The sequence below is a fragment of the Danio rerio genome, chromosome 24 (genome assembly GCF_052040795.2).
Source record: "Danio rerio strain M-AB ecotype USA chromosome 24, GRCz13ab, whole genome shotgun sequence".
In the NCBI taxonomy this organism is placed as follows: domain Eukaryota; kingdom Metazoa; phylum Chordata; class Actinopteri; order Cypriniformes; family Danionidae; genus Danio; species Danio rerio.
The window spans coordinates 29,158,540-29,173,679 of record NC_141044.1 but is presented as its reverse complement, the minus strand read 5'-3'; the positions used below and the strand labels follow the sequence as shown (position 1 = coordinate 29,173,679).

Below are 15,140 nucleotides of genomic sequence, written 5' to 3'. Positions count from 1 at the left end.
CATGAGAACTTAATATTTTTGTGTAAACATTTCAGAAGTCATTTTATGTACTTTGATAAATATAACGTCGTATATTTGTAATGGGAAACTTTTTTAATGTTATTAATCTTCGTTTTGAATAACTATGATTCATACTTGTCATACTTATGGTCCTGCGGAAGTGCAAACCCTGAGATTTTGATGCTCAAATGTACAATTTGGCAGCTCTAACCAAGACATACAGTAAATACCGGAAATTGCCAAAAGCGTGAAAAAAACCTGCTACTCAGCGCTCAGATGTACCACAAGCACACTTACTCAAACCCTGGTTAAGTGTTGATAGCTTGGTCATGTCAAACGAAGGCAGAGAGAATGAATATCCTGCATTCAGTATGTAACTCAATACGTTAGCCATTTCCTGCAGTGAGAGGTCAAAAGGGCCCATGCTGAATTCAGCACTTACCCGGACGAAGTTGTCGGGGAAAAGCCCCCTCCGACCATCCAGCTCTCCCTCCCACCAGCCGCCCTCATCCTTCCTGATGTTACTGATGATGTCACCGACAGCGATGGTCAACTCGTCATCGTGCTGGGACTGGTAATCAAACTCCACAATGGCTTCCACTGAAAAAGAGGAAAGCAGATGGAGAGATTTAGAGGTCACGGTTACACAGAGGAAGCAGGATATACAGGATCACTGTGTGAGACACAAGTTTCTGCATTTAATGAAAAAAGCAAGCTCTGGTGGATCTGTTTACATCCCTAATTAAACCAAGATGATCAATTTACTTTAATGTAAAAATGCCATACTGAGTAGTTGCCATCTTTTCCTTTAAAAAAAATAATGGGTGTTGGGTCTAGGGTGTTGCCAAGCAATTGTAGAGTAGTTTAAATGGTTTTCAGGACAATTGTGGGTATCATATGTTATTCTAGATTGTTTCTAGGGTGTTGCTAGGCATTTCTAGAGTGGTCTAAATGGCTTCCAGGTCATTTATAGGTACTATATGTTGTACTAGATCAGGGGTCACCAATCTCGGTCCTGGAGGGCCGGTGTCCCTGCAGGGTTTAGCTCCAACTTGCCTCAACACACCTGCCTGGATGATTCAAGTATACCTAGTAAGACCTTGATTAGCTTGTTCAGGTGTGTTTGATTAGGGTTGGAGCTAAAATCTGCAGGACACCGGCCCTCCAGGAACAAGTTTGGTGACCACTGTACTAGATGGTGTCTATGATGCTGTTAGGTGATTCTAGAGTGGTCTAAATGATTTTCAGGTCATTTATAGGTACTATATGTTGTTCTAGATGGTGTCTAGGGTGTTGATAGGTAATTCTAGAGTGGTCTAAATGGTTTCCAGGTAATTTATGGTTACTCTTTGGTATTCTAGATGGTTTCTTTGGTGTTGCTAGGTAATTCTAGAGTGGTGTAAATGGTTTCCAGGTCATTTATAGGTACTATATGTCTTTCTATATAGTGTGTATGGCATTGTTAGGTGATTCTAGAGTGGTCTAAATGGTTTCCAGGTCATTTATGGTAACTTTATGGTATTATTTGGTATTTCTAGGAGATTATATAGTGGTCTAAATGATTTCCAGGTCATTTAATCTGTGATTACTATAGGGTATTCTGGATGGTTTCTATGGTGTTGCTAGGCGATTCTAGAGTAGTCAAAACGATTTCCAGGTCATTTATGGGTACTGCCGTGTATTCTAGATGGTTTCTAATGTGTTACTAAGTGGTTCTAGAGTGGTCTGAAATGATTTCCAGGCCATTTATGGGTACTGTATGGCATTCTAGATTGTGTCTAGGGTGTTTCTAGATTATTTTAGAGTGGTTTTTAGAGAGATTTACACGTCTTTTATGAGTCTTATAGGATATTCAAGGTGGTTTCTAGGGTGTTTGTAGGGGGTTCTAGAGTGGTCTATATTGTTTCCAGGTCATTTATGGGTACTATAGGTCATTCTAAATGGTCTCTATGGTGTTGGTAGGTGGTTTTAGAGTAGTCTAAATTATTTCCTTGTCATTTATGGGTACTATAGTGTATTTCTGATGGTGTCTAGGGTGTTGCTTAGTGATTCTGGGGTGATCTAAAAAGTTTCCAAGGCATTTTGTATACTATAACATATTCTAGGTGTTTTCTAGGGCTTTGTTGAGTGATTTAGAATTCTCTAGATGGTTTCTAGTGTATTGATATCTAAGACGTTCTGGGGGCATTCTATGATGCTGATGGTTGATTCAAGAACGGTCTGAATGAATGGCTTTTACTGAATCTATATGTGACGTGATGTGTAGTGTTCTGCATTTTAAGGTAGTGATACATGATTGTAGAATGTTCTGGATATTTTCAAGGGTGTTATTAGATGATTTTATAGATTTCTGTGTGATTCTTAGGACACTGCAGATAATTCAAAAGGGTTTCAGATGGCTGTCACTAGTTTTGATGGTGTTTAGATGACCATGTTTTTGTGCATTTATGTGTTCAGAATTGTGTCTATAGTGTTTTTAGATGTCTCTAGTGTGGTCTAAATGGTTTCCAATGCATGTATGGGTACTATATGGAAATATGGATGGTTTCTAGGGTGTTGCTAGGTAATTCCAGAATGCCTAAGAAGGTTTCTAGTGTAGTGATATCAGGCCTGAACAATAAATCGACATAAAAAACATCTTGTGAGGAAAGTATGGTGATGTCATAGTAAGTAAATAGTACTAATAATCTTAATCTAGTACTACTGAATTTAATCTTGTAATAGTACTATATATTAAGCAGTAGTATATCTACACTGAAGGCCAGAGAGCACTCTTGCGATTCGCACAAAATCCCCATATACAGTACACCCGAAAAAAAACCCAGGAAATCCTTAAAGCGGTTGATGAACAAACAGAAGATTTAACTGCTTTCATTGATTCAAATGTATTAATAAACACGTGATCCTGACAACATAAGATTAAAAGAATGACTTGCAAGATTTTGTTTATCACTATTTTTTTAATAAAAATAATATTATATGCCATGCAATATTTTGCAAAGCTTGGTAGTGCACTGCTTCTTCTGGATGCCCATGCTAGAAATTTACTGCTGATTACAGAACCAGTATACGGACAAATGTACATGACAATCTCATGCTGTTCTGGAAATTCTAGGATGTTGCTACTCTCTCAGAAACAAAGGTATAGGAGCTGTCACTGGGACAATACCTTTTCAAAAGGTTCATATTTGTGCCTGAAGGGTAGGTGCCTTTTTGTAGGTACATCTGGGCACTAATATGCACCTTTGAGGTACCATTGAGGACTACTTGGGTACAAATATGCATCTTTTAAAAAATTACTGCCCCAGAGACAGCTCCTGTACACTCTGAGAGTGTAGATGATTTTAGATAATCTTGTGTTATTTCTAAGATATTGCTCAGTATTTCAAAAGGGTTACACTGTTATGAAGGTAATAAGGTGTTTGGACATGTTTCGTTGTTTTGTTCTGAGTTGTGTCTGGGGAGTTGCTAAGTGATTATAGGGAGTTTTGGGAGCCTTTTATATAGTCTCAAAATCAAAATAGCTCATTCTCTACAACATTCTGGAGATTTTCTTCATTATAAGAGATCGTTTTACCCGTTTTATTATCCTCTTGGAGAACATTGTAAGTGCAATCACTTTCATGAAAATTATTTCTATCGGAATTTTATGCAGTGCCACTAGTGGCACAGAAAATCCACACTGCATGATCTTGTACGCTTTTATCACATAATCATATAATTACAGCAATAAAACATTTACAGAGATAGCAAGTGTAAGACATGAGCCCTTCTGCCAGGATAAGAGCTGACAGGCCCCTGGAGCATTAGCAAAGCATCATGTTCTCCTCTAGGTGAGATCAAGGCAGGAAGGAGAGCAAAAGAGAGAAAAAAAAAACAGGGAACCGAGAAATTAAAGTGACAAGATATTTGCATGTAGAAGCTTATAATACTAAAGAAAAGCTTTTCGAACTCTGGTGAACTGTAAAGGTGCAATTTGTTTGCAAGATAAGAGCTGGACGAGAATGTCATCTTCTGAGCTTTGTGACTCTCTGCGGGTTTGAACCGACTTGTGTGTTTGCATGAGGTCATTCATGACAGCGGGGATGAGTTACAGAGAAGATGGGGATGAGAGATGGAGACAGAACATCACAACGATGCATTTATGACTCATCAAGCCATGCCACACAAGACGAGATCACACCCACGCCTTGCTCCAATGCAACACGATGCACAGACAAAGAGCCAAACACAAAGAGCAGGACACTGCAAACATCCTAGGTGACATCTATAAAACTATCAGGCAACTCTTACTACAGATTTACTGTTGTATTGGATTCCAGTGTTACAGCTAAAGGTATCAGCATGACTATATGATTCTAGAGTAGCCTAAATGGTTTCCAGGTCACTTAAGTGTACTATAATGTATTTTAGATGGTTTTTTTGGTGTTGCTAGGTGATTCTAGAGTGGTCTAAATGGTTTCCAGGTAATTTATAGGTACTTTAGTGCATTCTAGATGGTGTCTAGTTAGTTGGTAGAGGGTTCTATAGTGGTCTAAATAATTACCAGGTCATTTATAGGTGGGTTCTATTGTGTATTCTAGATGGTGTCTTGAGTGTTGCTATACATGATTCTGGAGTGATCTGAATAGTTTCCAATTCATTCATGGATACTATAAGGTATTATAGTATCCAACTGATTTACTATATTATTGGATTCCAGTATTACAGATACAAGGACAAAGGATTCAGAGTGACTACATGATTTTTGAGTACTTTAAGGGTACTATAGGATATTCTAGATGATTATTAGGGTGTTGCTTGGTGATTCTAGAGGGATTTAAATGGTTTCCAAGTCATTTATGGGTGCTATATGGTATTCTAGATTGGTTTTAGGGTGTTGTCACATGATTCTAGAGTGGTCTAAATGGTTTCTAGGTCATTTATGTGTACTATAATGTATTTTAGATACATTTTTTTGGTGTTGCTAGGTGATTCTAGAGTAGTCTAAATGGTTTCCAGGTAATTTGTGTGTAGTAGAGTGCGTTCTAGATGGTGTCTATTGTGTTGGTATGGTAAGGGGTTCTATAGTGGTCTAAATGATTTCCAGGACATTTATGGGTACTATAGTGTACACTAGATGGTGTCCAGGGTGTTGCTAGGTGATTCTAGATGGGTCTAAACAACTTCTAGGTCATTTATGGGGCTATATCAGGGCTTAATTTGTGCTGGAACACACCGATTCCGAATCCGGCACCTCTGAAATCTGATCTGGCACCTCATTTTACAGATCCCCTCCTCAACGGCACTCCTCCCCCATTCGCTGTTCAATTTCACTTTAGTCCGCGACACCCCCACTCCGTGCTCACTTTCATCTGCAACACCCCTCCGCCATCCACCGCACCAACCACCGATCCCCCCACGCTTTCCAATTTTGTTTACCTCTACATCTTCGGGTAACTTGCCGGATCAATTACCCCGATCTGTTCCAGGACCTCGCAATTCACAAATTAAGCACTAGGTAATACAGTGTCTTATATATGATGTCTAGGGTGTTGCTACTTGATTCTGGAATGATCTGAATAGTTTCCAAGGCATGTATGGATGCTATAAGTATTATAGTATCCAATACTACAGATTTACTGTAGTATTGGATTGCAGTATTACAGCTACAACGGACAAAGGTACTGTATCAGCGTGACTGTATACTCAAAAATGCATGGTATATATTATTCTCAAGATGACCCTTCAGAACCTTCTAGAAACTGCTGAGCTGTGCAGAGAGGAAAGCATGAGGTTGTATAACAAAAACCGGTCAGGCCGCAGCCATAACAAACACAAAGGTACCGAATACTTCCAAACATCTGGTGGAACTCGCCTACGCATACACACACACACACACACACACACACACGCACACGCCCGCACGCACACGCACGCACACACACACAAAACCTACAGGCACAAACCCACACAAAATATAAATATAGAAAAGCTACAGTCTGTATTGTTATGTGGAGATCTATCATCTTTAATGGCTGATCAGGCCCAGACAGAATCTCTGCAGACTTTTCTTGCAACCCCTCCATTGCTCTGTTTGCAAAAACTGTAGAATTTGATTAGAAAAAAGCTTAACAGAACTGACAAATAAAGTCACTTTTTAATCATCTGACATACATTGCCAAAGTGAGTATGATGCAACTGCCATCAAGCAAAAACAAAACGAGCCAAGTTTGCACACATTAGTGCCTGTTTACACTTGGTATTAAAGAGTTAGTTCCTCAAAATATGAAAATTATGTTATTAATTACTCACCCCTGTCATTCCACTAAGGCCTTTATTTGTCTTCGGAACACAAACAAAGATATTTTAAGTAAATCTGAGAACTCCCTGATCCTTTTAAGGGTGCATCAGGGTGCAACCTGGCATGTTTGCCCCCTTAGCTCGGTTTGTTTAGACATATGTGAAACTCGCTATCGTGCTCTCAAAACAATCAGTTCAAGGTTGTATGAATGAGGTGGTCTTGGCTCAGTTAAAACGAACGGCAAAGTCGGTCCCAGTGGTGTAGTGGTTAGTGCGTGGACACATGCACTCTAATGCTCACGGCGACCCGAGTTCGATTCCCGCCTCACGGTCATATGTTGATCCTTCCCCTCTTTCTGCTCCCCATGCTTTCCTGTCAATAATCTTTACTGTCATATCCATTAAAGGTGAAAACCCAGAAAAAATGTTTAAAAAAAATGAACGGCAAGAAAATTTAGAGAATTTGATGTTTACCTTTTCAAATAGAATGCTCGAGTAAACTGCTCAAGAGGTTTTCAAAGATGGCTGCCGAATGAAATGACTTGCCTTAAAATAAGATTTCAGAGGTTTAGAATGACATGAGGGTTATAATAACAAAACTGTCATTTTTGGCGGGACTAACCCTTTAAGATGGATTTTGGTTGATCTGATCACGAACCCCGTTTTCCCCCACAGTCCAAAGACATACACTATAGGTGAATTGAATGAACTAAATTGGCCGTAGTGTATGAGTGTGTGAATGTAAGAGTGTATGGGTGTTTCCTAGATCTGGGTTGTGGCTGGAAGGGTATCCGCTGCGTAAAACATACTGTATGCTGAAATAGTTGGCAGTTCATTCCACTGTGGCAACCCCTGATAAATAAGAGACGAAGCCGAATGAAAATTGAATAGGTGTATATATCTTCCAGTCAAAATTTTCCAATCTAAAATGAAGAAATAAGCTTTCACGATTTACGTACGAATACAAAGAGAGACAACTGAGAACTGTGAGAGCAGCTTTTGTTTAAAGAAAGCGTTATGTTAACCATTCTTGACATCCTGAATGATGGCCAACAACTAAGTCGTTCTCTGTTTCCCTTTCGAGCAGTTCCTTCTTTATCTCTCTTTGTCATGGTCCAGCTGTTTGAGGTTTGAATTAGAAATAAAGATGTGAAATAAAGCACAGCTGCCATGTTTATGGTGAAAGATCTTCCAAAAAAGCTTCCCACATACACTTACACCCCCGCACTCAGAATACTTGAGTTAGTCTTGAATCTCCTCCACACCCACAGATGTCAGTCTCTGTCTGACTTTTCAGCAGGACCTTTATTTAACTAACCAACCAAAACAACAACAATCTAGGACAACAGAAACCTAGACATAAAATGAAAGCACTGTTTCCTGTTGATTCTTGTCTTCCTTCTTTATATTGGCCACATGAGAGACTGACACAGTTGTAATTAGATGTAATTAAGATCCAGTTATCTGCTTTTTGCTTATTTTATCACACACACAGGAACGCATGCACACACAAGTACAAACACACACAGAGAATGGTTTATTTTTGTGACTTATGGGGACATTACATAGGTTTCCTTTTTGAAACTGTACTACAAACTGTATTTTCTATTGCCCCAACCCTACCACCTAAACCCAACCCTCACAGGAAATTGTGTGCAGTTTTACTTTCTAAAAAAAAAACTAGGCCAAATTGTTAGCCAACTAAGGTCGCAAGTTATGTCGTTACAAACATAGTTTGTTGATTTGGCGTTTTCCAGATCTGTTGTTCAAGCGAATATTCGCAAACTTGTACGTTTGCACCTACACTTGTAGAGCTAGTTAGAAACAGAGTTGCTGGTGGTGATCTATTCCCAGTTATCCGCCCTATGCCTTATTCCTTTCAAAGTACAAACATTTAAACTCGGAATGATTTTTAAAAATTACAGTCATCTCTCTTAAGTGTAATTTGCTTTCAAAGTATTTTTTATATTGACAATTGCGTTCCATTGGTTTTACGTTACAACTAACATGGTTCAAGCGATAGATCTGCAGCAGAGCAGCTATGGTTTTGAGAAACACTTATCACTACAACATTATTTTACTAAGCGATCCATTATACTAATGTAGTTTTGATGCGAGTTACAATGTTGTTTGGGTAACGCACCCCTTTGTGTTTTTTAACTTTTCGAGAAATGGACATCAGCAATGTCCTCATAATTCACCACCTACTTGTAATACCTGTGTGATGTTGTTATGCATATTAGGGATCTGATTCTGATATGTCGCAAAAATGCACACACACACATAGGGATGGGTATCGTTAAGGTTTTAGGGATATGACTACTTTTAATCGATACCACTTAGCGATTCGGTACTTTTACGGTTCTCTTATCTGTACTTTTTATAGTGTTTTTTAATGGAAAAAACTAATTAAACTGAATTAACAACACTTTATTTTATTATAACAAAACCAATAATTGTAAAACAAATAAAAATGTTCCTGTAAAAGAATGTACAAGGGTTTGAAGGAACTGATGACTCTCAGTTTTTAATCATCCTTCTGGAGAAAAATCAACACGTTTGCCTTTTCTGGCACAAATCGGGATCTTTCCTGGTTAATTGTGCTCCCTGGAGTTAAAAATACCCTCTTTGATTTGCAAAATGCAGTTAAATATTCAGATGGATTTAGATTTGCTCAGATTAACCTGAAAGATGCTTAGCCAGATTGCTTTTATTTCCACTCTTACAAGAAAACAACTGGTTGCGTTTGTTGCAATGGGCATTGACGGTGTCAACTCAGGAAATACAACCTATTTGGTTCTCTCCGCAAGCTTACGAGCGGTGTGTAAGTTTGAGTCGCGAGCTATGTGTGCGCTTAGCGCGAGCCTCTGCTGAGTATGCGCACACAGCCGAGAACTAAGGCTTTTATACTTGACGTTCTCGCTGTTGTGCTATTGGGCCAGTACCGATCATAGAACCGTTAACATCTGAGCTTAACGATACTTCTGTCTTTTATAATTTAGCATCGATACCGTCATTTTACTGTCATAATATGACATCCATGCAACATCAAAGTCTAACATCAGTAGATGTTCAGCTTTGATTGGTTGGATGCTGTATAATTACCTAACTAAAATTCAACATCATTCAACGTCAAAGTCTAACACCAGTAGATTTTATGGTGTGTCATTACTTAACTAAAATTCAACGTTACTTTAATGTCATTATGAGATGTCCATACAATGTCAAAAGTTAGCATCCTTAGCTTTTGATCTTTGGTCGATTTTATGTTGTGTCGTGAACTAACTAAAACTCATCTTGACGTTGAAGTCTGGCCTCAAACTGACGTTGAGTTCTGATGTCAACCCGATTTTCATGTATAACCTAAATTCAAAGTTAGTCTGATGTTGGAGTCCAACGTCAATTTTATGTCTGTGTGACATACGGTGCCTGCTGGGTTTTGTAGAAATGCTAAAAAAAAAGCATTAAAATCCTATACATTAGCAATGACACTCTGGTAACCACCTAAATCATCAAAACTTTACATTTTCTTCAGCAAATATGAAAGTCTACAGACAACAATATCAGTGTTTGTGCTAAATAAGGAGCATGTGCTTTTAACTGGTCAATCACTTGATTCGGAGGTCATCTGATTCCTCATGCCGTGTGGGAATTGAACTGCACCACGTGTGCATGTGTGTGTGTGTGTGTATTAAAGATTAGAGGTATTGTTTAAACCAGTGTCACTGCGTGCTGGTCATCTCCCCGAGAAGCTATAAATACTCGTCTTCTTAAATAGCTCCTTTAGCCTGTGCGTCTGGACTCAGCTGATTTGCACTGATGTGAGTCAAGTGTTTGTCTGCTTCAGAGGACCTCAGTAAAACCATGTGATGTGCTTTTCATGGCAGCGCAACTCTCTGAGCTTATGCATAAAACATCAACACACTCGATCTTTAATACTTTACTGAATTTATGTATGCCTAATCCATTCCCCCTGTCATATAAGCTTTATACCCATAATCCACTGCACTCCGTTTGCATAAATCTTCGAAGCTATAAGATGTACAAACAATTTGTAAGGTTGTATTGATTCAGAACAAGATCAATAATATTCCAGCATCGTGCAAACGGCCTTTTTGTCTACAATGAAATACATTTACTGACTTGGTTAATTGAATACGTATGATATTTACTTATAATTTACAGCCTGTTGTGAATTACTTCTTAGGTACTTATATATACATCTGAAGTCAGAATAAGTTCACAGTATGTCTGCTAATATTTTTTTCTTCTGGAGAAGGTCTTATTTGTTTTATTTCGGCTAGAAAAATTATTAGCCCCTTTAAGCTATTTTTTATTAGTCTACAGAACAAACTAACGTAATACAGTAACTTGCCTAATCACCCTAACCTGCTTTTAAATGTCACTTTAAGCTGTATAGATGTGTATTTATATATATATATATATATATATATATATATATATATATATATATATATATATATATATATATATATATATATATATTAGTCAAATATTATTTACTGTCATCATGGCAAAGATAAAATAAATCAGTTATTAGAAATGAGTTATTAAAACTATTATGTTTAAAAATGTGCTGAAAAAACTCTGCTCTTCGTTAAACAGAAATTGGGGAAAGAAATAATCAAAATAATTCAAATAATTAAGGGGGGCTAATAATTCTGACGTTGACTGTACATGAATATACATAATGTATATAAAACTATGGGGAAATTGAAAACACCACTTATTTACAATCTATATTTTAGGGTTAGAATAAAACATTATAAAAATTTTGAGACAACATATTCACAATCTATAGTTATGAATTGTAATAAAAGATAACTTTTGTTGTATTCTGTAAACTACTGATGGCATTTCACTTTTAATAACAAATAAATAAAAATATAACAGTAAATAAGCCATGTTTTTAGGTATGTTTGTATTCATTTTTACCAATAACGATATTGATTTATTATTGGGTGGAACAATTCCCATTTTCAATCATAAAAAGCAACGGTCTTAATAACAATGCTCTAATTACAATATTTTAGAATTATAGAATAATTTAAAAACAAATTTACCTCAAACCCATATCAAGATAAACTGGGAATTCCTGGGTTTCCATAACTGTCTATTGTTTTTTTAAATATAAAGCATTAACAGAGCAGAAATTTACACACTACACTACCTGACAAAAGTTTTGTCGTCGATCCCAGTTGTAAGAGCAACACATAATAACTTGACTTCTAGTTGATCATTTGGAAAAAAGGTAGATTTTTCAAATGCATCATCTGTTGAACTGCATCCAAATCATCACAAATACTGCAGAAGACCTATTGGAACCCAAATGGTCCCAACATTCTCACAGAAATCAGTCAAGTTAGGTGAAAGAAAAACCATGGTTTGGGGTTACATTCAGTATAGGGGCATGCAGTAGATCTACAGAGTGGAAAGCAAAGAAGGTCAGGGTGCTCCAGGATTGGTTTTAATTTGGTTAAATAAGCGTAATCCTTTGCCTACCAACTGATCAACTAGGAGTCAAATTAATATTTGTTCTTCCTCAAACTTTGATAGAAGACAAGACTTTTATCAGCAAGCGTATAATTATAGATTTGATTAAAACATCATTTTTGTTTTATTCTGTAAACTACTGATGACATTTCTTACAAATAATAACAAAAAGATTTTGTAATTTATAGCATCTTTGTGCATAAAATCAATGTTGGTCAAAAAATGTATAAATGTATATTTATAAAACACGAATATAAGTGAACATTATTACCCATAATCCCCTGCTTCACAATCCATTGATTCAGAACAAGATCAATACTTTTCCAGCATTGTACGGACAACCTTTTTGGCTAATGATGTGACTGAACTGTACTAAATCCCTCATTATTTTGTGTCTATAGGGAGCTTGTGACTTACAGGAGATCTTAATTGGTAATTCGTGGATACTGACTCAAGCCGACTGCCTTTCCTTCGTCTTCTCCCTAAAGGTTAATCAAATTTACGGTATTAGATCGCATTAAATGGAACGAACATGAATTAAATTAATTACATTGGCAAAAGTATTTTTGTACAGCAAAGAGCTCAGGCTCAAGTCTGAATGGTTTGGGGATTATGTGCCAAAAGTCAAAGACATACACAGATAATGTCCTTTACAGCAAATCCATTTGATGACCAACTACACATCACCGAATATACACTATTAATTAAAAGTTAAAAGTCACTGTTGTTTAAAATAGGTAATTAGTAATAGTAAATGATAGTAACAATAGTAACTGAGCGTGTAACTGAATTACATCATTATAAAAGTAACTAAATAGCAGGGAATGAAACGTTGTTTTCTTTTTAAAAGAATTTTTTTTTTTTTTAAATGGATGTTGAATAAAATGGACACTAAATTAGATAAATTATTATTAAACATTCTACACTTTTCTATATATATATATATATATATATATATATATATATATATATATATATATATATATATATATATATATATATATATATATATATATATATATACACACACACACACACTACACTGGCCTATAAATTAGGGACGTAAACGATTAAAGCCTGATTTATACTTCTGCGTCAAGTGACCGGCGTAACCCACGGCGCAGGCAATGCGCGTGGCTGTACATTTATACTTCTGCGCGCTGTCTCTGTTGGTCTGCATTAACACTTCCGAAACGCTAGTTGGCAGTGATGTGTAAATGTTCCTCTGTGTCGAGTTTCTTCGCTGCTTTTTTGCTTTTCCTGAACACTTCTGGGATGTACAAGTGGCTCAAACTCGCTCATTTTGAGGCAGGAACCGGTGGACGTGCAGCAACTTTAACTATGAGGTAATCACAAAACAAAACTTTCCATCCGGAGCTCCTTCACGGTACTCCACACTTGTAAACAATCGCTACATTGGGTTCGCGCCATTCGCGCGGCTCCCGGTCCCGCCCCGACTCGTCAGCGATACCAAGCCGACCAATCACAGAGCTTGCGCTACGCGTTGTTGCGACGTGTAGTTACATTTTTTGAGAGGTGCACGTCAGTGACGGCGACGGCCAAGGCGAAGGGCTATGCGTCAGCACCGTAGCATACGCCGGTGTTTGACGCAGAAGTATAAATCAGCCTTAAGCCATTGTCTGTAACAATTTCAATCAATAGACCGTTTAAGTCAATGACAGATTAAGCATGGACATTTAAAAGATAAGATATGCTTTGCGATGTTTACACAAAGTAATAATCAAGTCTGTGCCGTTTATGTTACCTTATGGATTCACTTTCTTGATAGTGGATATTGGAGATTCATAAAACACTGTTATGCATAAACCCTGTTATATCCGCTGGTGCAGCCATTAATATGGGTCAGGTAATCAAAAAGTAGGTGGGTGGGTCGTGGGTGGATGAGATTAATAATTGGTTATGCAAACTTTTAACTACATAGCCTAAAATATTAAAATGTTCAAACGATTGATTAAACGAAAGCGAAACTGGCAGGGTGAATAGTGAAAATATAGGATACTCTTTTATTTTTGATGATACAGTTAACAAAGATACATTATTCAAAACTCTTTCGCTCTTATTTTATTTACATTATAATTGTATTTAACAGACCAGTTTGTGTTTTGGCCACGGTATAGCAGACCCTGGGGCACTTCACCTCAGAGGTTATTCGTTCTTCTTTTTTTAATTTGTAGATAACTGACCAACAAAAATATATTAAATTATGTTCAAATTACGATACAAATTATACAAAACGAAATTCGTCTGAAAAAATATTTTTCTTCTAACAAAAATATATAAAGTGAAGTCCCCGTCCACAACACAACTGTGCAAGGTTTATTTCACTCCACGAAAAAAAATATTTAACTGATGCTCCACTGTTATTATTACATTACAAACATCTGTGATAAACTACTTTATACAAAATGATTATATGCTATCGCCTATAGCCTACTTTAAATAAGTCAACATATATGCAATTGTTGTCTCTCATCACTGGGGCCACAGCATGCGTGTCTGTTTATAGCTTCTGTTAAAAAAGACCTATATTTGACCCTATATTACGATACTGATATTCCTGTGTCAGTTTGACACTATACACTAAACTGAGGATAGTTTAACTCACAATTCACAACACACCATCACCTGAACTTACCAGAGGAGAGTGCAGCGCTGAGGTAAAATCAGATTCTCAAGTCGTAATCTTTAAAATAATGACTTGTATTAAAAATGTTGTTTGTGGTATAGGAATTACAGTGTAGCGTTAAAAATGCTTATTTTCCATGGAGCGATCGATTTGAGTTGGAAGGCCTGTTATATTTATTTGACTAAAGAAAAAATAAACTTAGTATGAAAAAATAAACTTAGTACAAAAAAACAGCCTAAGCCAAATATTAAAAAGGATTCAGTCCAAACGAATGTTTTCGCTTTGTATTCTAAATTTGTAATTTAAGTGGAAAATATCTAGGGCAGGCCTATAATTTTTTTTTAGTTTATACTGTTTTTCTATACAATCCTGAAAATTTCACAGCAAAAGTAAATAATAATCTAAAAAAGGGCAAGAAGTACTCACTGCAGAGCCAGTTGGGCAGAGCTGAGCTCCAGTAAGGGGGAGCTTAAGCTCCAGCTCCTCTTTGCTGCACTTCTTCTACAAGTGATGTCACTGACATCTCCAGCCTCCAGCCCCTAAACTGCAGCTCTGCACAAGACGTTTGACCATAGGAGAAATAGCTGCGCCCAACTAAGCCTGGTTTCTCTCAAGGCTTTTTTCCTTTACTTTTGCCAATTGGTGAAGTTTGTTCCTCGCTGCTGTCGCCACTGTCTTGCATGGTTCGGGACCTGTG

General features: G+C 37.1%; 1 protein-coding gene across 11 annotated transcripts in view; it reads right to left on the bottom strand.

Annotated features, from left to right (window-relative positions):
* sh3kbp1 (SH3-domain kinase binding protein 1) overlaps positions 1-15,140 on the bottom strand; it is a 114,800-nt gene that overhangs the window by 80,332 nt on the left and 19,328 nt on the right. For all 11 annotated transcript variants that reach the window (XM_087309694.1, XM_087309697.1, XM_087309700.1 and 8 more), the window contains one exon: positions 443-600. In XM_087309694.1, coding sequence (XP_087165820.1) covers positions 443-600 — 158 coding nt within the window. The remainder of the gene's footprint in view (positions 1-442; positions 601-15,140) is intronic.